The sequence below is a fragment of the Stereum hirsutum genome (assembly GCF_000264905.1).
Source record: "Stereum hirsutum FP-91666 SS1 unplaced genomic scaffold STEHIscaffold_5, whole genome shotgun sequence".
In the NCBI taxonomy this organism is placed as follows: Eukaryota; Fungi; Basidiomycota; class Agaricomycetes; order Russulales; family Stereaceae; genus Stereum; species Stereum hirsutum.
In genome coordinates, this window is record NW_006763135.1 from 240,400 (window position 1) to 264,649 (window position 24,250).

At 50.5% G+C, this 24,250-nt stretch overlaps 8 protein-coding genes and 1 non-coding gene across 9 annotated transcripts; 4 read left to right on the forward strand and 5 right to left on the reverse strand.

The window, feature by feature from the left end:
• Nucleotides 1–780: 780 nt before the first annotated feature.
• Nucleotides 781–878, forward strand: STEHIDRAFT_t117. Its single transcript has one exon. It is a non-coding gene; the product is annotated as a tRNA-Thr (tRNA).
• A 650-nt stretch (nt 879–1,528) lies between these two features.
• Nucleotides 1,529–2,703, reverse strand: STEHIDRAFT_76385 (14-3-3 protein; the record flags this gene model as incomplete). The annotated part of the gene is made up of 5 exons (XM_007302347.1): nt 2,646–2,703; nt 2,497–2,563; nt 2,104–2,410; nt 1,686–2,029; nt 1,529–1,578 (listed from the first exon to the last, which is right to left on the reverse strand). Coding segments are annotated over exons 2-5 (768 nt in total), but the record flags the coding sequence as incomplete, so codon positions are not given.
• Nucleotides 2,704–4,796: 2,093 nt separating this feature from the next.
• STEHIDRAFT_109666 (uncharacterized protein) lies at nt 4,797–5,578 on the reverse strand (the record flags this gene model as incomplete). The annotated part of the gene is made up of 4 exons (XM_007302488.1): nt 4,797–4,910; nt 4,977–5,087; nt 5,149–5,172; nt 5,261–5,578. 4 exons carry the CDS (start codon nt 5,576–5,578, stop codon nt 4,797–4,799), a joined length of 567 nt encoding a protein of 188 aa, XP_007302550.1.
• A 2,389-nt stretch (nt 5,579–7,967) lies between these two features.
• Nucleotides 7,968–8,682, reverse strand: STEHIDRAFT_109667 (uncharacterized protein; the record flags this gene model as incomplete). The annotated part of the gene is made up of 2 exons (XM_007302489.1): nt 7,968–8,081; nt 8,257–8,682. 2 exons carry the CDS (start codon nt 8,680–8,682, stop codon nt 7,968–7,970), a joined length of 540 nt encoding a protein of 179 aa, XP_007302551.1.
• Nucleotides 8,683–10,258: 1,576 nt separating this feature from the next.
• Nucleotides 10,259–12,103, forward strand: STEHIDRAFT_167236 (uncharacterized protein; the record flags this gene model as incomplete). Its single annotated transcript, XM_007302490.1, has 2 exons — nt 10,259–10,318; nt 10,379–12,103. 2 exons carry the CDS (start codon nt 10,259–10,261, stop codon nt 12,101–12,103), a joined length of 1,785 nt encoding a protein of 594 aa, XP_007302552.1.
• A 217-nt stretch (nt 12,104–12,320) lies between these two features.
• On the reverse strand, nt 12,321–15,457 carry STEHIDRAFT_167237 (Six-hairpin glycosidase; the record flags this gene model as incomplete). Its single annotated transcript, XM_007302491.1, has 12 exons — nt 12,321–12,745; nt 12,798–12,894; nt 12,950–13,066; nt 13,112–13,355; nt 13,416–13,480; nt 13,541–13,870; nt 13,934–14,395; nt 14,449–14,607; nt 14,661–14,702; nt 14,751–14,993; nt 15,055–15,116; nt 15,181–15,457. The coding sequence occupies 12 exons, from the start codon at nt 15,455–15,457 to the stop codon at nt 12,321–12,323; spliced, it is 2,523 nt and encodes an 840-aa protein (XP_007302553.1).
• Nucleotides 15,458–17,621: 2,164 nt separating this feature from the next.
• STEHIDRAFT_109670 (uncharacterized protein) lies at nt 17,622–19,860 on the forward strand (the record flags this gene model as incomplete). The annotated part of the gene is made up of 2 exons (XM_007302492.1): nt 17,622–17,689; nt 17,778–19,860. The coding sequence occupies 2 exons, from the start codon at nt 17,622–17,624 to the stop codon at nt 19,858–19,860; spliced, it is 2,151 nt and encodes a 716-aa protein (XP_007302554.1).
• Nucleotides 19,861–20,498: 638 nt separating this feature from the next.
• Nucleotides 20,499–21,141, reverse strand: STEHIDRAFT_155161 (Sedlin; the record flags this gene model as incomplete). The annotated part of the gene is made up of 3 exons (XM_007302493.1): nt 20,499–20,681; nt 20,768–20,922; nt 20,988–21,141. 3 exons carry the CDS (start codon nt 21,139–21,141, stop codon nt 20,499–20,501), a joined length of 492 nt encoding a protein of 163 aa, XP_007302555.1.
• A 644-nt stretch (nt 21,142–21,785) lies between these two features.
• On the forward strand, nt 21,786–23,690 carry STEHIDRAFT_109672 (uncharacterized protein; the record flags this gene model as incomplete). The annotated part of the gene is made up of 1 exon (XM_007302494.1): nt 21,786–23,690. The coding sequence occupies one exon, from the start codon at nt 21,786–21,788 to the stop codon at nt 23,688–23,690; it is 1,905 nt and encodes a 634-aa protein (XP_007302556.1).
• Between the last annotated feature and the right edge of the window lie 560 nt (nt 23,691–24,250).

Below are 24,250 nucleotides of genomic sequence, written 5' to 3' on the forward strand. Positions count from 1 at the left end.
TCCGACTCTCTGGCGACGTCCTAACTTGCATTTAACGTTCGCTTCTACTTATAGTCCAACCGTACACGCTATCATCTCTTGTCCTTATTCAGGCTAGTCACAAAGAACGGCGACACGATCAAATGGACATGTCTCTACACCCTCCGGCCCACGACGATCCCTGTCATGGTAGACTGCGAAGCTGAACTAACTAGGCGTGTGCACTTCCGTCGTTTGTTGACCCGATACTTAAACTATCTATGTATACAAAGACCTCCTTTGACAGGTATAGTCGGATCACTGTTTCTGCACTCACACAAACCATTCATAATACCGTCCGGATTCGGACTAAGAATGACTTTCGCTCCATGCACGCACAACATGAACGTGTCGTTTCTGTATACGCAAACAGTTAGACAGACGATAATCGACGTCGGACTCCAATCGGACTCTGACTTTCACGTCAAAATACGCCTTGTATGTTTCCATATACAGAAGTATGAGGGCCGGTACAATACTTAATCCTCGTCATCTCACCCATCCCTTCAAACTTGATGCAAACTTGAAACCACGTACTCGAACCACCAGTGTACTTTTCTCGATTACTTACTGAAGGAACCACGAAAGCACGCAACACCCCAACTATAAATCATACCACAACACATATATATCATCCAAGTCACCCACCCCTCCTCCAAACCCGCCACCCTCCATTTCCTCCTCGTTCCTCATCGCGTCCTCACAGCCGCTCGCAAACTTTCAACACCAAAACAGATCCCACCACCCCAAAACCCTTTTATCTCCTCCTTAGCTCAGCGGTAGTAGCGCTTCACTAGTATGGAACGGCCTGTATGTCTCTACTTATGAAGAGGTCAGTCGTTCAAATCGGCTAGGAGGAAATAAGATGGTATACTGTATCATTATTTTTCACATCCTCCAGTAACCTTTCTTTGTATCTCCTTCAATCAAATCTCCATTGGAAAGATGTGGCTCATCCTCAGTTCACCATGCACACCCACAGAAAAGAGACCAAACCACACTGAGAGGCGCACCACCATTGCAAGCTTATACATCCTTCAAGTACATCTCGCAAGATTCGTGTTCAGATGCAGAGCCTTGCCGATATTTTGAACAACCATACGCCAAACGTTCAAACACACATCAGAAGAGGGAATCAGACTTCATTTCACTGCATCGCTGCGCTACAACCATCAGTCACAGTAGTACGCGCACAATAGTCAGCCGAATCACGACGTAAATTCTCCGATCATAAAAGGTGACGAAAACGAGACAGAAAAAAAGGGGTAAAAAGTAATGGAATGAGAAAGTATAATGGCCGGGATCAAGGCATCAGGGCAGGAGAGCGCGACGGGTACGGGGGAAGGGTGATGATGAGAGATATGATAGTCGTGATGTGGTTGGGGCGCGTCAAAAATATGCGAGAAATGCAAACAAGGGAATAAACATCGACACAAGACAAGCAAGGCCATCCGAAGCAAGAGCAAAGACGGAAGGGTAAATGCATGCAAGCGAACGCTGTTTAAGCAGCGTCGTCTGCAGGTGCCTCACCAGCCTCATCCTTGGCATCGGCAGGCTTGTCTGTACAAGGAAGAAAAATATTAGTATGACGTCATGAGACGGACGAAGGGACGCGATTGTATATTGGAAAGAAAGGTAGGGTCGGTGCATTAAAAAAGACAACGCACCTGAATCCTGCATATCCGAGGTCCAGAGGGTGAGGTTGTCGCGCAGGAGCTGCATGATGAGGGTAGAGTCCTTGTACGACTCCTCGGAGAGGGTGTCGAGCTCGGCGATGGCGTCGTCGAAGGCCTGCTTGGCAAGGTGGCAAGCACGGTCTGGCGAGTTCAGGATCTCGTAGTAGAAGACGGAGAAGTTCAATGCGAGACCGAGACGGATAGGGTGTGTCGGTGGGAGCTCGGTAACGGCAACGTCGGAGGCGGCCTTGTAGGCCTCGAGGGACTTGTCGGCCGAGTCTTTCCGCTTGTCACCGGTGGCAAACTCAGCGAGGTAACGGTGGTAGTCGCCCATCCTGCACAAATCAACATGCACACGATCAGTCTGGGTTTGGGTATAAAAATAGAATAGATAGAAGCGATGACGCACATCTTGTGGTAGAAGACCTTGGACTCGCCAGAGGCAGCGGAAGGAATGAGATGCTTGTCGAGAACGTCGAGGATATCCTCGCAGATCTTGGCCAACTCTGACTCAATCTTCTCCCTGTAGCCCTTGATCATCGACACCTGGGCCTCGTTACCCTTGGACTCCTCCTTCTGCTCGATGGAGGAGACGATTCTCCACGACGCACGGCGGGCACCAATGACGTTCTTGTAGGCGACGGACAAGAGATTGCGCTCCTCAACGGTGAGCTCCTGGTCGGATGAAGCGACGCGCTTCATGTTCTCGACCATCTCTGTTGGAATAGGATAGGCGCACAGAGGAGCAGCGCGTCAGCGGCTGTTGGTGCAGTCGTACGAGTGGCGCGATAAGAGGACTGACCTTCGTAACGCTCAGCCTGCTCGGCGAGCTTGGCGAGGTAGACAGAGTCTTCGCGGGATTCAGGCATCTAGCAGACGAAAGCGAAAGACAGAACAAGGTCAACGACGCGTCCAAACGCGCTCCATACGGGCCAAATCGCGACGACTCACGTTGATTATGGATGAGACGGGGGGTGTTGGTGGTGGGCTGTATGTGGGGGACGTCGACGACGATGGTGAGCGTGAGGAGGACGATGGGAGGGATGGCGGGGGAAGGGGAAGCTTACGGGACTGGTTGGGTTGGTAGTGGCTTTAAAAGAGGATGATGGGCGTCGGGGTGTGAGCTGCGAATCGATTAAAACGGGGCCTCTGGGCAGAGGGTTGTTTGCCCTCCGCCGGCCTCCCGGGTCATTTCCCGACTGGGGTACAGGGCATAGGGCCCAGGGTTTCCCACACTTATCGTTTCCCACGCACATTCTCCCATCAGCAACCGCAACGCCGAACAAGCCACAAGCGTGCAGCTCGCGCTCTCTATTGTTTCCCGAAGTCGCATTTCGCCTTGTTCGCTTGCTCCTTTGGCGGGTCTCGATGTCGTCCATCGTATGTTTTTGCCCTTTGCCGCGAAACACTCGCCAGAACTGGAACGTCAACTCGGAAGCGCCCATTTGCATTTTAATGGCGGTGTCAAACGGGGATGTTCTTCCATCTCCACCAGTGACGCGCGTCCCCTTCTCCACGCAAACAAATTCATCGCCTCTTCCGGACTCTCCTTTGATTTTCGTTCCTTCTTTGGCTTGCTCTGTGTTTTTCTTCGTTCCTCGGCGAACGTGTGCACTGCTTCATCTTCTGCGACAGTTTTTCGCATCGGTGGCACTGCGCTTTTTCCTCTGATGGAGCTCACACAATGCTCTTCCACCTGCCCCAGAAAGTTTCTCGACACCCGCTCTGTTGTACATAATTGTACCCAGGCCTGGACGTTCCTCGCTGGAAGATGTTGTCATGGCGTCTATCTCGGTCCCACGTCGCCTTCGACGGAATCGCACCATCAATTACAGCGGCGTTTAGTTTTTTTATTCGCTCTTTCTCTCGCTCTCGAAAGCTCTGCTGCTGTGATCGTTGAACTTAGGTTTCCATCCGCAGTAGCATCCGTATCTGTATGCGATGAATCCGATACGAACTGCCTACCAGATGCCGGTGGTCGTCGAGTGGCGCCTCATCATCGCATAGCCCAACATCTCTCATACTGTATGCGCACCCGGATCCCTATCTCTCCCTAACCAGAGCCCAAGACGCGAAACGATTACGGTTATCATCATATTCCCTTTCAACCCCCGCCGTCCGTAGCCGTCCGCATCCTTCCTCGTTAGAACCAGCTCTATAAGTATCCTCCGGTAAATAACCGCCCACAAAGCATGGCCTTCATTCACCGGTTCGTTCGCGAAAGTGACGTCGTCACCCTCCATCTCCTGCAGCTGTCTTCCTCGATCGCGTTTCTTTCTATTTCTATCCAGTCACTTATGGCTCTTTGAGTATGTCGTCTTCCGAAGTCACGGTTATTTCTAGCTCTTGGTCTGAGGTCATCGTCCGTATGCCCTGTCGGTCTATACTTGCCTAGAAGGATCGACGAAGTCGTTCGGAAGAAAGACGGCTTCATCGTCTGGTAGGTTCGTGCAACAAAGGGTTATGGATGCATGTCCTCGCCGTGGTGTATGATCGTCGTCGTCTTGTCGGACGCGTCGGTGCCACCGCCACCCGGCCTTTTTTAATGTCGAACATCTCGAGTTCATCAACCTGAACGAGGCTTAATCTTCTCGATTGTTATCGCGAGATAGTCACACTGCGCCGCCTCTGAAGACCCTACGACCTACGAGTTAATACCGTGCTCCGGCTAACGTGCAATCTCGCTTGGGGAGTTCAATCGATTTGTGGCCCGATCAGAGAGATGCGACGGTAGGAAGGTGCAGGCCCCGGTCATGAATTTGGTGGATACAAAATCTTCAGAACATGGAACGACTTTCGTTGCCATTGGTGGTACACGAACTCACGTTTGTCGCCGTTATGATTGTTAGAGAAAGGCATGTAAAGTAATCACAGAGCTAGAAATATATCATTACTTCGGCGTCAGGCCTCAGCACCACTATATGTCTGTATAAAGCTATGCTCAACGGGAAGGTGGACAACGTTCGAGATTTGTGAAAGCGCTCAGGACTCAGGTGAGACTTTCGTCGCGATTGGCGATATATAGCTGGCTTGTGCTTTGACAGACTCGTACAAATAGAGAGAACCATACCAATCTTTCGGCCTCGGCCCTCAATCCTCAAACTATAGAGGGTTTAACATCAACTTCCCTTTCTCCGTCTCTGTGGCTGGAAGTCCCGAGCCCGCTGAGGAAGAACTACGACCGCCAGCATAGAACGTAGCGCGCGATGAGGATGGCTGTAGAATGATGTAACACTAGTCGTTACTGTAGCTCTGAAGACGCTAATGGGAGATAGTACTAACCTGAGGAAACATGTTTTCCAAGGATGGGGGGACGGTAGTACTGCTGGGATACACAGTGAACTGTGGGCTCCTAGCGATGGCAGACTGAGAGTTTACATTCGGATTGGTGGACTATGAAGACATGTTAGATCAGAAAAACAAAAATCGTAGATGTGAAGGGGGCGAAACGCACGTGTTGGGTAGAGGAAGAGCCAGCCTTATCGCAGAGTTATCAAAAACAAAAATGAGCGATCGCAGCTCACAAAGATCACTTGCTGTGAAATCAAGGTGTAATGAAAGCTTACCTGCTCCCCCATCTGATTTCGAACCCAAGTTTGCGCCGGAGAGAGATAACACTTCAACATTTCATCGTCCTTAACAACCTTCATCCACTCCTCCAACGCTCCGATATATATCTGTTCATACGACTGACCTACAAACTTCTCCTTCTCGAGTAGCTCGTCACAAAAGATCATCGCTGCTTTGATATTTGTCCACGTCGTGTTTCCGCCATCACACCATTTCCAAAAGCCAACCTTTCCAAAGCCGAAGTGGAGTCTCCCGGTCTCGATGATGTAGGGCAAACGATACCTTAGATCGCTCTCGTCATAGTGTTTATTCATGCCCTACAAGTCCATCTGAGGAGGTAAGATTTTCCCATGAGGAGAGTCGTACATGATTGCTGAGGAGTGAAGGTCTTTAGCATTGTCTATGACGGTATTCCAATCGATATTGGTGAAGGGAGAACTATAAGACCAACTCATTGAACCATCTGTTAAGGGAAGAGGAGATGCGAAGTGACTCACTGACGAGGGTGATACATCCGAAGTTGCTGACGCTGAGCTGTGGTGGATGATGTAGAGGGCTGATGGTTATTTGTTCTCTCAAGACCCACCAGCATTTATAGCCATTGGGTCCAAGCAATATATTGTGCTTCTCGATCTTGTTTCCGTGAGTGCCTGTTCGGTACACTGGGATGAGATCCTGTTCGTGGGCCCACAGGACGGACAAAGACAGCACTGTATTCTTGTCGGTTTCACTAAAGGTGAGGCAAATTGTTTCCGAAAAGAGCAGAAAGACTGTTCAAAAAGTAGCCGGACTGATAGCAAGTCAACAAGCGTGTGGTTGTGCTCAGAGCTTGGGCCGAAGATACGGAAAAGCGTTAATACGTTGTGTCCTCTGTGTATCCACTAGCACTGTACCGAAAAACACTACCATGTCAGCCAATCGTTGGATCACAACAAGCACGATAGGTGCAACAAGACCGGCGGTGGCTGGGGCGAGTCGAAGCTTCGGATCACGGTGGTCGCGATGAAGGGATTCCAAGAGAAACAGGGAACTGTGTCTGTGTTCGCTTTCCTCGCGACTTTGAAACTCCGACGTCGACGTTGAGCGGGTGGCACTAAGATACTGTGGCGGACTAGGATCCTGGACAGATGGGCTTTCTCGCTCATTTGATCAATATCCTGCCTGTAAGTTACCAAATAAGTGACACATTCAGGTAGTCCTACATATATTCAGTACTTTAACAACTATTTATGGAGTATGATGCAGTAACACATCGTCAACGAATATTCTGCGACGACGAGTGGGGAAAGTGGCAAAACAGGGAAGCTGGACGCGCGCCAAAAGGGCCCGGCTATAGCCGAATGAGTGGCGAAAAAGATGTCAAAAGGCGCCACGCCCCATTGCACACCGATTTCGTACACATAATCACTGAAAAACCAGCGGCAAAAAGTACCCATAGTTTTTCATTATGCATCATTCTATTTGCTTAAATATTTGTGGGGTGCTGCATGACATTTCACGCTCGAAATTCATTCGGATGTTTGAGAGGTGCAAAATCGGTCATTTCTATAAAATCATACCCTCTACAAGCCAAATGGTCTGTTAAAAATGAGCTGACCTTGGCAGAGGAAGTATTTTGTTGAGGCTTCAAGACCATAAACTTTTTGTATGAGGAAGATGATGGATGCTGGAGCTAGAGCCTCACGAAGTGTGAACCTCTTGTGGCGCCTTAGCCAGAGGATCCCCTCAACAAAAGATGTCCCACACAAAAGTAGGCAACCATGGTCTGCCATAATAATCCGGAATCACTCCTGGCGTGTCCTCATTTATACCCCACATATATTTTTACGAGCATATACACTGATATTAAAGGCGAGTCGAGGTGTCTATGTCGGTCGAGCTCCCTGCATGTGGCAAAAGTGCCACACAAACCCTATCTCCGACAACATTTCACCAACTTCTACAAAATACTCACAAGGATCACACAAAATATTTTTGCATACCGCACGGGAAGATATAGGCCTACATGTTATCTGGAACAATGAAGGCACGAATATGCGTGCTTAAACTTCCAGAAAACTTTGTCCAGCTTCTATGTCCGTCCAGCTTCCTAGTCCGCCACAGTAGGGCTCGTCGACGGTCCGCCTACCTCCGGTGTGGCGTCTGTTGGCGGGGGATTCCAGTCCTAAGTTAATGCGAGTCGTAAATCGATATGCATGTCTTAATAATGGGCCACCAAGGTCTCTCCAGGCCAAAATGTAGAAATGCGTGCTCAAAATGATCGGGGATGTCACTCAAAAATCCACTCGCGCCACGAACCTCAAAATTCAGCACCGATAAAGTCTACATAAGGTCGCTAAGTATGAAAATAAGATTTGCGAGTCGCATTAACTTTTGACGGTCCTAGGCCAAAACAACGCCACGCCGGAGGTAGGCGGACCGTCGACGAGCCCTATCTTAGTACTGTGGGCCACAAACCAAACGTGTTCGGTATTGGAGTGCTTGACACTGGTAGCGCCACAACTGTGTCTTCGCCTTGTCTACGTAAACTAGACGAGTAGATGCCGTGATATCTCTCTATTCGTCTTCACAGCCTCCGTGATAGAAGTATGCACACACACAAATTCGTATTTCAACGGCCTCCGCGTTCAGTACTCATACAACGTATCAATCACAAAGTCCATCACTGTGTTTGCAGGCAATCATACCGTACTAGAACCACGCTCAACGACTGCCGAATGGACCTCGAGCGTTGCCCGCGAAACCATGCGGGGGGTTCAACAACATCTTCCCGTCCCGCATCACTTCGACCGCGAGTCCGCTGGGTAGCGAGAGTTGCTGTAGAATGCAGTAAGAGTGGTCGTTAATATAGCTCTCAACACGTAGATGTGAGGGGAAACGCACGATTTAGGCAGAGGCAGAACCATTCTCATTGGAGAGTTACTAAAGAAACACCAAGGTTAGCTCGAAAATGTATCGCTTGCTGGGAGATCAAGGTGGGATAGAAACCTACCAGCATCATCTTCACCCAAGCGCGGGCCTCTGGCAAAAACCGCTCCGTCTTGTACTCAGCACTGACCGTGAAGAACTTGCCCATTATCCACAGACCCATGTCATCGTCGTTCCGAGGAATGAAGCTCTTCTCTTCGAGGATTTGATCACGGTAGAGCTTCGCCGCTTTGATGCATATCCACGTCACGGGTCCGGTCATGGTGTCGCACCCGCGCTCAAAGCCATCCCGTCCAAGTTGGCGGTGGAGCCTCGCGGACTCGATGAAGTAGGGCAAGCGATATAGTACGTCGCTCGAGACCCAGATTTCGTCTGGGTTCCAGTCGTCCACCAGATCGGGAAGGCCATTCCGAAGGGGAGAGTCGGGAGTGTTTGCGGATGAGTGGAGCTTTTGAGCCCCCGCTTTAATAGCGTCCCAATCGGTAGACATCTGGGGTAAACTATGACACCAACTAATCAGGTCACCGTTGAGAGAAAAAGAGACGCGAAATGACTGACTGAGTGATTCTGGGTTGGTGTGAAAGATGTAGAGGGCTGAGAGAGAGCTGATGGTTATTCGCCTTCTCGGGACCCACCAGCATTTATAGCCACTGAGTCCAAACATTATATAATGCTCCTCGTTAATTTTTCCACTGGGTGTCTATTTAGTGTTGGCGCTAGTGATGAGACATACCGGGTGCCGTTCATGGCACCGCAAGAGGGCCAAATGCAGCACCTAAGTCCGATCGGTTCCACTGGAGGTGAAGCAAATTGTTTCCATAAAGAGCTGAAAGTATGGTCCCAAAGTATCCGGATCGACAGTAAGTTAACGACCGTGTCATTGAGCTTAGTGCTTGGGCCGAGGAAATGGAAACGCGTGATAGGTCGTTTCATCGTGTCTCCACTGGCACTATACCGAAGGACAACACCAAGTCAGACAATCGTCGGATCACAGCAGCGCACGAGACCATTTGCATGCCGATCGGCGGTAGCTATGAGAATCATAGCTTTAGGTCATGGTTGTCGCGGTGAAAAGAAACAAAGAGCTGATCTGCGTTGGCTTTCCCCGCAAGCGACCTTGACCGGGTGGCACCCAGGGGCAGCAACCCAAACATATTCGGCGCCATGACGTCTAGAAGAGGAAGAAGTCGACGACACGGCTCAAAACACCGTCATGTTTCTGCTTGAGCGTTTTGAGCTCGATTCGGAATAGAAATTTTCTGCGAGCGGCGGGCAACAAGCGTAGGCGCAGATAGCCAGTTACTTGTGACTCGATAACGACAACTTCTTTTCGAGATTTGTTTGAGACGACTTATGCGTGCAATGCCTTCGTCATTGCGGCGCTAAAGTCTACGGTGGAGATCTGTGGGTGCTGACCACCAACGAAAAAAGTTATCGACATAAGCGGGACAAAGTTAGCGGAAGAAATAGCTCCTAACGGCTCACATTCCGGCGTGCGAGTAGCATGGACCAGAGACAATCAAGACTTGAAACTACGCAAGAGAAGCCGTTAGTAGCACTGGTAGGATAGAGTCGAAAATGGGGGCACGAAGGCGGAAGGCTGATATGCATTTTAGCCAGTGAAGTCGGCTTGTACTTGAGGACCGGATAGAGCGATTGTTTGGTCATAGGTGGCTGCACCTCGGAAGAGAAATCGGAGGTAGGTATTCGTTAGCCATTGGGCACGCCAACTCAGTTGAAAGCTAGACCTGGACTCGGAGAGGTGATAAGTACTGCCAAAGCGTCACCTCACCTAAACAATCAAGACAATCGACGAAAGATATGGTGAAGGCTTTTTACTAAGTCTATGCGATACATAAACGACTCAGGAATGAGGTTGAGTGCAGAAAGTGACAAGGTATACATCCATGTAGGAACGTTGAACGTAAAACGAGAATCAAAGGCCCGTGCGACCATCGTACCGGCTTGCCATTCAAAGTCAGCTCGGACTTATCCGCTTGCCCAGTAGGGAAACCGGCCTCTACCCGACTGCCTCCGTGCTCCTCCGCGCCGCTCTTGCATCTGTTATGTCAAAGCACCACGAAAAGCGTTGGACATCTTGGTTCAAAGCAAACCAGCGTGAGGAGGTGAGCAATGCTTGGCCCAATCTCCACAGTTTCTTGAACTGACGTTGTGACATGGTAAAGTCTCCCACACAACTTACCGCCATCGCACTCGCGAAACTTCCCCCAGAGCTGCTCCGGATGATATTCTATCATCTAGCGCTGGACCTGTTCTATACGAGCGCTACACAGTCAGAACCAGCTCGACCTGTGTCTCTTGGATGGGCAGTCGTCACCCACGTCTGTCGGTACTGGCGAGATGTGGCCCTCGCAGACGCTCGTCTCTGGGGTTACGGTATTTTCCACAACCGTAGATGGGCAGACGAGAGCACCCTCCGCTCTAGGGACGCACCATTATATATACGCACTCCCTCCAACCCCTTCTTGAACTCTCCAGATGCAGTTCGCCTTCGCGAAGCCTATATGGCTAATCCTCGTGTTCTGCTGGACTTCGCTCATGACCCTGTAGAACTGGAAGTGCTGGAAGTGGGTCCACCTTCTGTGTATGACGGGTCGAACCTGTTCATCACATTCACTTTCGGGCTCAAATTTCGGTACAGTTCTTTCGCTTACCCCTTCTGCGCCGCGCCGAGCCTAAGGCGGCTACGACTGTGTCATCGAGAGTTTTTCTGGGACGTGATTGCGTCTTCAAACCTTACTTTTCTTCATATCGAACTTCCCCGGTCTTTCCACGATGTAATGAATACACGCGCCGAAGCTCTCTCAGCTTTAAAACACCTTCAAACCCTCGAGACGCTTATACTCATCAACTCCATGCCGTTGAAGGGCACCGACCCCCCAGGTACTGCCCATCCCGTCGTGTCGTTACCAGCCCTCAGCAAGATTACCCTCATCGATAATCCAGAACCATGCGCATGGTTTTTGTCTCGTCTCGAGATTCCAACGTCAGCGTGTGTTGCTTTGTGCTGCGACTCTGACACCGATTACGACAGCTTCCCATCCCTTCTTCGTCTTCTATCCGCTCATAGCACTCGATTGAGCGAGTCACAGTCAGAGCCAGACCGTCTCATTTCACTCTGCATCGACATCTATTCGAATCAGCTTTCGCCGGGGTGTTATATTCACGGTCTACACGTCAAGGCATGGCGATCTCCGCATACCTTTTCTGACATGCCCGAGAGCATGCACACGACGAAGACCGACGCTTCCATCGCATTTTCCTTCGAGCTCGGACCAAGACTAGAGTCCTCCTTTGCGCTGTTGTACCACACTCTGCTCGATTCGACGTTCGATCTCCGCCACGTCCGTACACTACGTGTTGCTGAGCTCTATCACTGCCGTTGGGCGAGCGATTGGTTAGAGCTCCTCCCGAAGTTTCACAACCTCGAATCTATATCTGTTGAATGGAGCGCCGCGGATCCATTCATTCGGACCCTCGCCGCGAACAAGCTCGGCCGCAATTACTCTGAGTTTATCGATAAACCGATTTGGTCTTACACCGGCTCCCCATCCCCAAAGCTGGTCGGGCCAAACGCGCCTCCCATCGTTCTTCCGAACCTCCAGCACATCACACTCGCGGACACTTGCCTGGATCCCGCCGACAGACCGGAAGGATGGCTCGTTTACGATGTCGTGTTGAGGACTTTGGCGGCAAGGAGGGCTTTACTGAGCGATGGAAAAAAGTTGAGTCTGACGATTCGCGGGTGTGTGATCGAACCAGGCGCGGTCAGGAAGTTGTGGGAGGCTTTACCGGACGTGAGGTGGGATGGAGATGGAAGGCTATGGGAGAGGTCACTCGAGTCGTCAGATGAATCGGATTGGGGGTTTGAGGATCAAGTGGAGATCTAACGATGTCGTTGCGTAATATAACTTCTTCGTCGCTGAGGTTTCATCAATTAATCCCCCGCATATCTTTCACCATCTCAGTTTCTCAAAATCCGGAACAACCACGATGCAAAATTATGCACCACGCCACGGATAACTAATTGACTCCAAGTATTTATTCCGATAGATTGTCAAGACGTATATCGGATGTACACACAATACAACGATGAAGAATACGTTTTTACGCCACTTGTACGACATGAGTTGCCCCTCCCGCGATGTCGACCCCGAGTCTGCCAGTCCGATCCAGCAGCAGAGTCGTGCTATTCCCACCATCCACAGTGATCGTACTTTCGACCCCCGCTGTCAAATATACCGTCCCATTCGTACCATCGGGACCATCTACCTCGACCGTCATGACCCCGTGCGAGATCGTCCAGTTGACTGACAAGGTCCCAAATGGCGTGGATACCCGTCCCTCTGCCGAGGTTGTGTTTAATGGCTGAGGGGCAACCACCCATGTCTTGAAACCTGGCGACGTAGGCTGTACGCCGAGAACAAAACGTGAGAAGAGAGCTGTGGGCGCTGTGGACCAACCGTGACATAGAGAGGTGTAGGCATCAATGCCTGGCGTTCCGTCAGGGGACATGACTTCCCAGAGGGTTCCTGACGTTAATTTGTGAGCAAATAGCGCTGACAAGGAAAGACAAGCACATACCGGTGTAATTTTCTCTCGATGAATCCAGCATGGTTCCAAATGTTCTATCAAGGATATACAATACATCTGCGTCACGCATATCCGACGTTAGGAGTGCCTTTCGAAAATATGTTAGCCCTGTGATATATGCTAATACCATCAACACTACCAACCTCAAGATGAAACCCAGATACGAAAGGACTGATGTTCGCCCGTGAACCAGCGTCAGCTGAGAAGGCAAGCATGCCATAGTCGGTTTCGAGATTCTCCGCCATTGCAGCCAAAGTCGCCTACAGATAGTCAGCGTAGGTCTATCGACCAGGACAAACGCAAACCTCGGTGCGATTCGCGGCATCTGCTACTCCCGCAAGTATGGCCCATGAATTTGCATCTTGCGCCACACCCGGTACGATGTCCGTGTTCACATAGAATCCACCTGTAGCGTTCCATAAGTGGGTGTTGATTGCGTCCCGCATAGCGACAGAGGCGTTCGCATAAGTGGCGGCGAGAGACGTGTGGTTTAAAGCGGAAGCCATGGTAGAAGTTTGCTTGAATGCGAGGACGGCTTGCGAATTTAGTCTATGCGTTCATTACAATGAGTTGAGCGCAGAGAAGCAGCGTACCAATGTCGTCACTTACTTAGTGCCCGCCCCATACCGTGCCCCATCGTAATAGTCCCAGTCCATACCCAAGGTTGAATTGGACTAAAAGTACAAGTTAGTTCGTGTCTCCACGATCAGAGAGACGGTCTATTTATGTCTCACCTCGTCGATTCTAATCAAGCTGTCATTAGTCCCCACCAGACCCAACAGGCGATCTGTCTGAGCTTGGATATTGCCCCATGACTCCTCCAGGAACGATACATTGCCCGTATACATATACGTGTCGTGGAATGCCTGAAGACCGAAGATCTCATACGGTAGGGAGTAGAAGAAATTAGCAGGTTTGACCGGGTAGGAGTCGCCAAAGGGAGCGATGGGAGGTACGTCCGTTGCGAGTGCTCCCGTATCGTTTTGCCACGACGAAACGAGAGACAGAGATCCCGTGACGTATTTGGCCTCTGCTGTCGAGTAGAAAAGTGACGGGGCCGTGATCTAAAAAGTAATTCGAACGTGAGCACGTACGGTAACGATGACTGTAAGTGTTTTCAGACAAACCGCAACGTCACCGATCCAAACAATTCTATCTCTCCTTGCGCCGTCAAGTATGGAGTCCACTAGATTCCTCCGAACCGCAAAATCATCCAGCGCGGTCTCGTCCTTCAAATCAGACTCGTACAAGAGCGTCCCGTCCAGCGTATCCGTGACCCGAACGCCAGTGAACACGGCCTTGGCGTCGAATGCACCGCCAAAACCAAAGCTGCCGGGTACGACCATGGTTGAGACATTTGCTTCGGGTACAGTGAAATTCAAGATGGAGATGCTGTCGATAGAGACGCTGAATGCCGTATTGAGAATCACTGTGCTGTAGTGGTGGAAATCTCCGTCGAAGAGCGTAAGGTAGGAGGTGTGGTGTAGGGCTATGGCCATAAGAGGGTAGCTGACAGGGCCAGAGGAACCTCCCTGAGTGCCATTCGCAGGGCCAGAGCCATAAAATACCCCAATGTGTGTTCTGTTGAGCTAAGCCAGGAATAGTCAGAAGATTGCAGTTGACGAGTACCGACAGAACCTACTTCGAACTGCAAGCCATTCATCCCAGAATTCAAAACCTGCCATCCGATCCCGCCTCCAGTGATCTTGGCTTGGAAGCCAAGCGTGTAATTGGCCCACAAAGTGCCGTACAAGTTGGGAGAGGCGTATTGTGGCGGGATCAATGCTCCATCATCTTGAAGCTTGAGATGTCATCAGGGATCGAAGGTAGAAGTTCGAGTGTGAGAGAACTCACTATCCAATTCGGGGGAATGGATCCTGCTGGATCGCTGACCAACTGCACAAAATGAGTAAGATCTAAATAAAATTCACGATTGCAACGTACTTGAACCGTCCTCGCACCTGCCTCCCATATATTAGTGAAGAGGTCATTGTTGGACTTGAAACCTCCAGGAAGAGAGTCGACGGCGGTGGTGTCAGTAATTGAACGAAACCCGACGGCGGAGAGGGAGACGGTCCCATCGGTAAGAAGCCAGATGCGCTGCCATCGTTGCGACCCTTGCAGGTAGTAATCCTGTATGAAGTTATCGCTGGTCGCGGTGAGATTGTATGTGACCGTGCGGTTGTTCTACATGAACAGAACATATAAGCTATGATCACAACTTATTACGTGTTATAAGTATGCTCACACTATAACCGTCCGAATAGTCAACGAAGGATTCTCCTTCCGCCATCCATACTCCGCCCCAACCTACCCGATAATGTGTATCAGTATCATATAAGTTAGTACGATTTAAATAAACACTCGTATATACCTTCACTATACGTCGCAGCCATCTGCACACTTTCTCCCTCCACGTTGTGTAGCCACAAAGTAGGAAACCCACCGACATTGACGCCGTAATCAAATACAATCTGCGCTCCTTTCCCGCTAAGAGTCGCCACAGAAGAGTTCGGAGCTAGCAATGCCTCAGCATTGAATACTGAGCCAGTTGTTGCGTTGATAGCTTTGGGGAAGACGTAAGATGATTGAGCGTCGAAAGCCCTCAACGAAAGCAAGAAGACCAACGAGACCGTATACACTGTCATCATTGCTTGTTCAACAATATGGATCAAGTGTCTGGCAACGGTGAATAGCTCCACAATGGACGAAGCGACGTAGAAGTACGCTAGAGACGACGTCCGAGTAATATTTATGAGCATTCCACACTGAACAAAACCAGTGCCTATGACCCTTTCCTCCGTATACCTGCTGATTGCTGCGGAACCATTCTTTGCGAATGCAGAAGGATCGAAGAGCCAAGAAAGAGATCGAGAACAGAACAGGTGAGGGTGCGTTTGTCGTCAATGACGTTGCACGCCATAACTCTTGTGAATTCGGGACCGGTGACTGACCTGCTGTTCCACTGGGCATAACGTGTTAGAAGAAGGTGGTGGTATATGTGCCAACGGCCGCCATGAAACCTGGTCATATGCACTGCCTGGCTGCTACACGGCTCTTCCTTCGTCCTGAAGGAAGGCGATCCAAGGTTTAACTTGAAGTTGACATTCTTCCAGAAGAGCAGAAGTGAGAAGAAGCCCTGCATTGATACCATGCATGAACATATAGGCATTTCTAGTTCCGTTGAAATCTATGAACCGGTGGTCTGACTCCTTACCAAGTTTATGAAGCTAGGTTGCTGACGTCCACGTTCAACGAGGACTGAAGGCTTTTTTCGGCGGCGCTCGAAGTTTGATAGCCGCATGGCCCGGTGATCGCCGTCGTTCCATTATCCGACGCCACCTCTTTCCTGAACGTTAAATTGAACCTGCTTGACCTGCACTTTCTCACTTCAGACACGACCACGTCGAGTTATCCAGTTTGCTGTTATTTATCTGAAGAAATCTGCTGCTATAACTGGTTTCTCATACCTTTTGTCGGTCTGGTTTCTCAAAAGCGGGTCGTTATCTTTTAAACAACTTTTAAAATTGGAGTTTGACTCTTAACGGGGGCCGATTCAATTTCGAAGTTTAGCTACACAACTTGCACGAAACAATCCTCGATCCCTATAGTCAACCTGGTGCGTTCTTCCGGCGGATTTGAGATTATAGCATGACTCACTTGTTATATAAGTACATACGCAAGCCAGGTGGAGAAAATTTATGACTCTCTCTAAACTCTATTGAGAAGAGCCAGACCTAAGCTGGTATGTCTTACCATGGCATGTCCACGGTAAAATGAAGCGAAAAAGCTCTTATTAGGGCATATATGTAGAGGTGTACATTCAACCCCTCCGCCAATCAGGAAGCGAGCTCTGGCGGAGGCTCCAGCGTTTCAAACCGCCACATATATGCTCTATTTATGGCCGGAATAATTGTACGATCTCTAATATTGCATTCGTGTCGATCAGAGAATCAAGTGGCGTGTACACCACGCCAGCCATGGTATAGATGTTCTGAAAACCTTCCGGTGAATGTTTCCCTGCTTGGTGTCCTCTATTGTCTACAGCATTTTATATGGGCCAAAGACGTGCCTTTCGCCTTGTTTTCATTTATGAAGACTGAGACACGTACTGACGTTCCATGCGGCCATGCGGCCCAACAGAACGTGTTCTTAAATAGGACCCACAGTTGTGTCTCAGCTGTGGCCAAAGGTGGCGATGAACAAGATCTCAGATCCTCGTGATGTTCGTATTCCCTTTCTGCCATCGGCGGCGCTCACATAACCACATAGACCAGTCTCGCACTGGGGCGAGGTCAAGCCTTTTGTGGGCCCGTTTTGATCTTCGCTCGATGGCACTCGCAACGGAATGGATCACATTGTCCCCCGGATCAGCGTTTGGCACCTAATTAGCGGCCAAAAAACCGCCTTTCCAGGACCATCTGACTTTGACATTGTGATTGAAACAATGGCTGCCTCGCGGATGTGTCTCAAAAAGACGGATCGTGCCAGGAACCCCTTTCTTCCAAGAGGGTGTCCGCGATCGTAGACTTGGTCGCCCAATGGGATCTTTCGTCGTCTATTCTCATGGCAACTCTGCGATTCATATGTGTCCGTATTGAGTCAATAATGGAGAGATCGATAGGCAGTGTCTACTGAGACTTTCATCTATCCGCTGCGATGGTGACCACTCATTGTCCTCACACCCAAGGGGCGTATAAATAGTTTGGTGTCGCCCCAGCATTTTTTCCGCACCCATCCATTTTCTTGCTCTCGTGCTTCTGCACAAGCATTGTCTCCGTCATCCCCTCCCCATCAACTTCAAGCCCTTTCAACATGGAGGCTCACGCTCCGACTGCGACCGACGAACTCTTGATCGGACATGCAGGAGATTTACAAAATCTGTATGCCTCCCTTGACTTTGATTCCGTGGTTGAACAGATGGACTGATTGTCATGACACTTCCTTCCTTCCTTCCTTCCTTCCTTGCAGTTCTCTCCCCGAATTAAATTCACGCTATACTACCGCATCGAATCAACTTGCCCTCCTCCAAAGCCAGCTCTCATCCGACGTCGACCTTATCTCCCAGAAATTGGACGTTTCCAACATCGGAGGCGCCATCAACACTCGCGCAGGAGTATCGAGGATCCCTACTGAGATCCGAGGCACCATTCTCGCTTATCTCCGCGAAGACTGGCCTCCGTTTCTTGTCCGCGCCCAGGGCGCTACCCAAGGCAGCGATGCCGTCGTTGAGTCTGAAGGTGTCTCCAAATTGACCCTAGACCTCGCATGGATCAAGGTAACGCATACCTCGAGGCTCTGGCGCGATGCTGGGCTAGCATTCGGCGATATTTGGGCCGGGATCGACACCCATCTGGTTGGTCTCAAGTGGTCCGCAGAGATGATCGCTCGCTCGAGGGGAGCTCCACTGACTTTGACCCATCGCTACGCTCCCGACTCTCACAACGGACACCAGTTCCTCGCTGGCGGCATCCCCCAGACCAAGAGCCTAGAGGTCGACGCATTTCGTGCCGATGGGAGCATGCTAGAATTACTCCAGAAATGCGCTGCTCCCAATCTCGAAGAGCTTTTCCTTCAATCGAGGAGCACCATTTACATTGATGAGAACGATGTCGGCTACGCCAATTTCTCCACGCTCCCCGAGGTTCTCTTCAATTCATCCACCAGTCGTCTCCGGGTGCTCGTCCTTGATAGCGTCATACCTTCTTGGACCTCCCCCTTGTTTTCTACCGCAAACATCAGCTACCTCTCCGTCTCTTTCGACAATCCCTATCCGGGAAGTCTGGACGTACTTCAGAAAATCATCGATATGCCACCCGCCGACCTTCTCTCCGCGTTGTCCAGCCTGGGACCCAGTCTGGAGGTTCTCATCTTGGTCAATTGCCTTCCCCTCATCGAGAAGTGGAAAAAGATGCAACACCGCGGCCCGGTTTCCCTTCCGTCCCTAAGAAGAATTGACATCACCTGCGATTCGTTGGAAGTCCTATTTGGTTTCACTGGCTATCTGACTGTGACCGGTACCGTTCATCGGTTGGACTTCGAAGTCGACTCTCTTGACGACTCTTCCATCGCCCAGAGCGATATCTGGATTCAGGGCATGTACACCAGACTTCTCGGGCTCATCCGGTCATTCTGTTTCGCGACACCAAGCCTCAATGCTAGAGGTCCTCAGAATCTACGCGCCTTCGACAGCCTTTCCATCGAGCTCACCCCCGATCCGCGCGTCGTCACAGAAGACGATGAGGATGAGGAAGATCCGGATGGGATACAGCCTTTTCTCACTCTCGAACTCAAGTCGGGATCCCAGTCCTCTCCTACGTCGTCGCCCCCACAACAACAACCTCCCCGTATACACGTCAGCATGCCACTCGATCTTCCGATGACCGGTCCTATGGTCACCCTTCGTCTTCTTGAGATGCTACCTGCGCCATGGACCCAACTCAAGTCTCTTCATATCGCCAACTCGGTCGCAGACTCCGATGGCAATCCTTTCCGCGGCTTATGGACCGACGAACACGTCAATGAATTAGTAGCCAGGCTGGGTGGCGCTCTGAGCGAGCTCGAGACCTTGAACAGCGGGAGCGGCTTTTCGGAATCCATCACGGACCTCCTTCGCCTTTCCGATCCTGCCGCAGTATTCCCAAAGCTTTCTGCGATTACCATGGAGGACGACTCGGAATTATATCTCAAAGACAATTTCGAGCTGTGGATGTCCGATCCCAGGCCTCATTGGCCTCGCGCAGGCAGCAACAGCAGTGGGCTGAGCGATCTTTTCGGGGCGCTATATCATGTATTGATGGTCCGAGAGGCGCGCGGTTCGAAGATCTCTCGGTTGCGTTTGACGCCGTGGATCTCTACCGAGATGGTCTTGCCGGACGATGGAGAGGATGTGGAGATGGGTACTGGCTTGACGGAAGAATGGAAGGATGCGTTCAGGGAGCTCGAACGGGAGATAGAGCCCCTCGTCGGGACGGTGAAAATTTCGTTCACGTCTCCGCGAGAGGAAGAATCGTCGCGAATGCAAGAATTGTATACCTCCATGTTACCTATATGAGCTTGAGTGTTATGGGTGTATATACTTTGATTTCGATTATCGGCTGGTGACGCGTACTGTGTACAATATATGTGTTTTACGATCTTATATTCATCTTGCATCGACTGAGTTTCTCTCCTGTACATCTTGGAGGATAGTGGCCTCGAGGTCTGCAAACCAATGGGCGAGATATCACGGTGTCACCAGCGTACTGCGCAGACTTAAGGAGAGATCAGTGAAAGCATATGAGCCCAGCGTGATAACATTTAACAGGTTTAAGAACGATAAATCTCCAGTCTCCTTCGTCCACAACACGAGCCACAACGACCCCTACTAGCTGACAGTGCCGCCTCCCTAACGCCACACCTACATATAAAGACAGCCATGAATAGTGATCAAAGTTTATAGTAAAATTTATGCCCCGTATCTGTCTCAGCTATGGTGTGCTAGATATAGCTGAGTCAATGAGAGGCAAGCTCAAAGGCATTCTAGGTCCACGTCGCATCCACGCCATACCAACATTCTATAGCGTGGGCAGCACCCTGCATGGGGTCCTGCTTCAATTGCAGAATCATGAACCTTCTCCAACAATGATACTCACACACACATGTCTAGTCCGAGATATAGAGACGAAAAAGGCAATAGAAGAAAGCATACATTCAATTGGGAGTTTGGGCCACAGCTCTAGCAACATCATCGACGCGCCTCCGGAAAGACTTCCACTTCGAGCTTCCGGCGTGCAATAGCGTCGCATGGTCATTTGGCGCATCGAGGGATGAATGAAGTTTGAGGAAGGGATTGGATACAGATTGGTAGTAGGCAAGGTGGAGAGCTTTGAATATCTAGTCCGCCATTTCATCGGATCGGAGTTGAGCGCCACCGACAAAGGCGAACGTGGAAACCAGCTGATGCGAAGACGAAAACATACCGCAATGACATCCAAATCTCGAACAATTGCGTCCGAGAGGGTGAGAGCAAGGATGATCTTGACCTTGAGCGGAGTGATGTATCCATAGACCGCAACCTCTTCCATCGCGTATAAGAACCCGAGATAACTGTCTGCTCCCTTGGGTGCCGCTGCAACTATATCGCAGGATAATAAATGAATAAGCTAGAAGCATAAATGAAAAATAACGGTTCATGCGCACTGCGTTCTTCAATCACATCGAGAGACGTGTGAGCGAGATAATGGTACTTGAGCAGGTCAGCCTCATCGCGATGACTTGAGAGCGATCGGATGAGAATGGGATGATTTTGAGGAGAGACATAGGCGACGGCAGCGAGGCCAAGAGGGGGAGGCATATCACATCGCCGTCGTTGTCGACGATGGCGAAGCAAAGAACAGCGACGACGCGAGACCTCGGGAGACGCGTGATTGTGGCCTATTGTGGCAAGGGTGGCGTAAATTTCATTTCCAGGATCGGGGTCTAAACTCTCCGGTTACACCCGACTCGACGTTCAATGCATTTTGGTTGCATTTGGGGCCGCCATATCAGTTTCGTGTCGAATTCTCATCACCTCTCAACAAGTATTCTAGGGCACAGGCAGGACAGTATGACACGGGGACACCAGGATCCAGCACCAGGAGTGTCCACGGTAGCCTCCCGGTAGTTGCCGATTGGTTGCTCTTTGTTCTCCCCAAATGTCTAGGGCCGCTGTTTGTTATGCCACCGCGTTTGTGTGTCGCTCTAGATCTCGCGTATATATAGCCGGCTCGCGCTGACGTCTCTCTATCACAAACTAAATCATTACCCCGCCACTCTTCTGCATACCCACTCACGAGAACCTATACTACCGTTTCAAGAATCACGATGCACGCTAACTGGTACGTCGTGGCACGTTCACAAGCTCTTCTATGTGAACCTCATTGACCGTCGACCCGACACTTCTATAACAGGGTGCCGCGATCTCCGACCCATCGTGATTCAGTTCTCTCTCGGCGAGCCATGCGCGGCCGTGTCACTCCTAAACGCCCTGTGCCAGAGCTCAAGATGAACGCATGGTCGGCTGCCCAAGCCAACGAGTCCGCTCCCATCTTCTGTCTTCCAAACGAGCTCTTGACCATGATAGTTCGATTCTCCCGAGACACCAACCCTCCACGCAGGATTCCACCTGGATCGCAACGCGAAGTGCTGGACACCGACGTTGACTCCACTGCTTGTATCGACGAGACCTGCGACCTGCACCTCGGCTGGATATACTTGACCCACGTCTGCCGTACCCTCAGAGCTATCGCATTGGACTGTGCCGATCTCTGGACACTCATTGACACGAATGTGCTTCCGAAAGACTGGTGTCTCGAAATGATCGCTCGCTCGGCAAACTCTACTCTCTCGTTCTCGCGTGATTGGACCATGCCTACCTTCGGTCTCGAAGAGCTGTCACCTGCGCACCTCGCAAAGACACGCAAGATCGGGGTCCGTAATTACGCCAGCCACGCCTTTAATCCCAACGACCCGGGTTTCAACACGTTCATTTCATCCTTACTATACGACGCATCTTACCTCGAGGGTTTCCACTTTCATGTGTCTATGTTGGAGGAAATCCTTCAACGCCGGATTCTTTCTTTACCCGACACGCTCTTCGCACCTGAAGGTCATCGTACTACTAAACATCTGCGCACCGTTTCTCTCCTCAACGTCATCCCACCGTTGAACGCTCCGTTCCTTACCGATCTCACAACGTTATCTATCTCATTCGTCGATGGCTACCCTGACGACACTTGGGATCGTTACGCCCTTCCGACTACCCAACTCCTCAGTGCTCTTCAACGTATGCCTTTCCTGGAACTTCTTGCCCTTAGAAACTGCCTGCCCGATCGCTGGACTGTCGAGGACCTAGATACGACTCTGCCGCTTACTCATCTCAAGAAGATCGACGCCGTAACCCGGAACCCTCTGAGCTTGAGCTTACTCCTGCGAGCATGCCACACCCCGACCGCAACAACTCAAGGAAGCAGTATCCTTCAAGCTCGATTCTGCGTAGCTTCTGCTCCGACACAGTGCAACGTTGTCCTCTCTGCTTTGAGCGCGATCTTCACTTCAAACTCGTTTCCGCGCTCGGGATTCGTCCACGATTGTCGTGGTTTCGAAGCTGTCGCTTTGACGTTTAATGGAGGATACGGAAGTGCAGGTAGAATGATCGGATCGCCTACGGGTAATGGATCCAACGCCATCCAACCTTGCGTACACGTCGAGGCATGGTCCGGCCTCCAGGACGACCAAGACCCGCAGGAAAAGACCATCGACCTAACGATCCCAGGACCACAGCCGATTGACAGACAGACTTCGTCGCTCTACATGTGTCGAGCTCTTCTCGACGCCTTGCATCTCCCTCTTCTTCGAAGTTTGTCCCTGACCTACGACTGGGGATTGGATCGTCGCCTCCCTTGGACTACTATGGATACCGAAGAGGTTCGAGAGCTACTTGGACGGTTTCCGAGCCTGGAGCGGCTCATTTGTGGAGAGGAGATGGCTGGCCATCTCATTGCGCTTCTATCAGAAGGGGGCTGCACGTCGAAAGCGGTGGAGATGAGCCAGACTCTGGCCATCGATATTGATAGGGAGGATTCATTCGATGAAGGTACTGCTGGCGATACACCTTCGACACCCTTCCTCCTTGAATTGCGCAGTATTCACTTCCTCGACGTCAACTTCAAAACGCTTTCACCTCTGCGATCAACCTCAACTCTCGAAGACGAACTGCTGAAGATGATCGAGACTAGAGGGGAGCGCTGTACCCCTATTCAGCACATCGCGTTGGCTGAGTGCGATTGCGATGATTGGTGGATGTTGAGAAAGAAGTTGAGGATGATGGTGCCGCGGGTGGAGTTCGTCCCAAAGAAGTGTTAATATCTTGGTTTCATCCATCTCTTGATAAATTTGCTGCTTATAATAATATCCAGAAATATATACCGTTTATGCGTTCGAACTTCGTCCTGCGTCAATAATTTTGTGGCTCCCGGGTGGCACTCAGTTAGCTTTACGATCGGAGTCTGAATATCCCGGTTAGGACCGACTCCGCATTTGTCATGACACATCCAAGCTGGCCGCCGCCTTTTGTTGTGGCCACCACAGCTTCGTGTCGAACCCCTGGTAAGAATGGTTCTTATCTCCTCTCAACAGTAAATCATACAGGTATGTTACTTACGAAGATGTCCTGTGGCGCTCACTGATTGTTGAGCTTGCTCTGCAGCTTTTTTCGCAGCTTTTCTTGCTTCGTGTGGCCCATAAACGATAGCTTAGATCAGGGTACAACTTGGAGATGATTCCTCAAATTGCGACCTATACACTAATTGTATACTCCTCTCAGGTCATACTCCCCTGTAAATAGTCGCCACTTGACTGAACAATTGCCCTGTCATCGACTCCTTCTCATCCTGTAAGTTTCGCACACTCGACGACTGTTACAT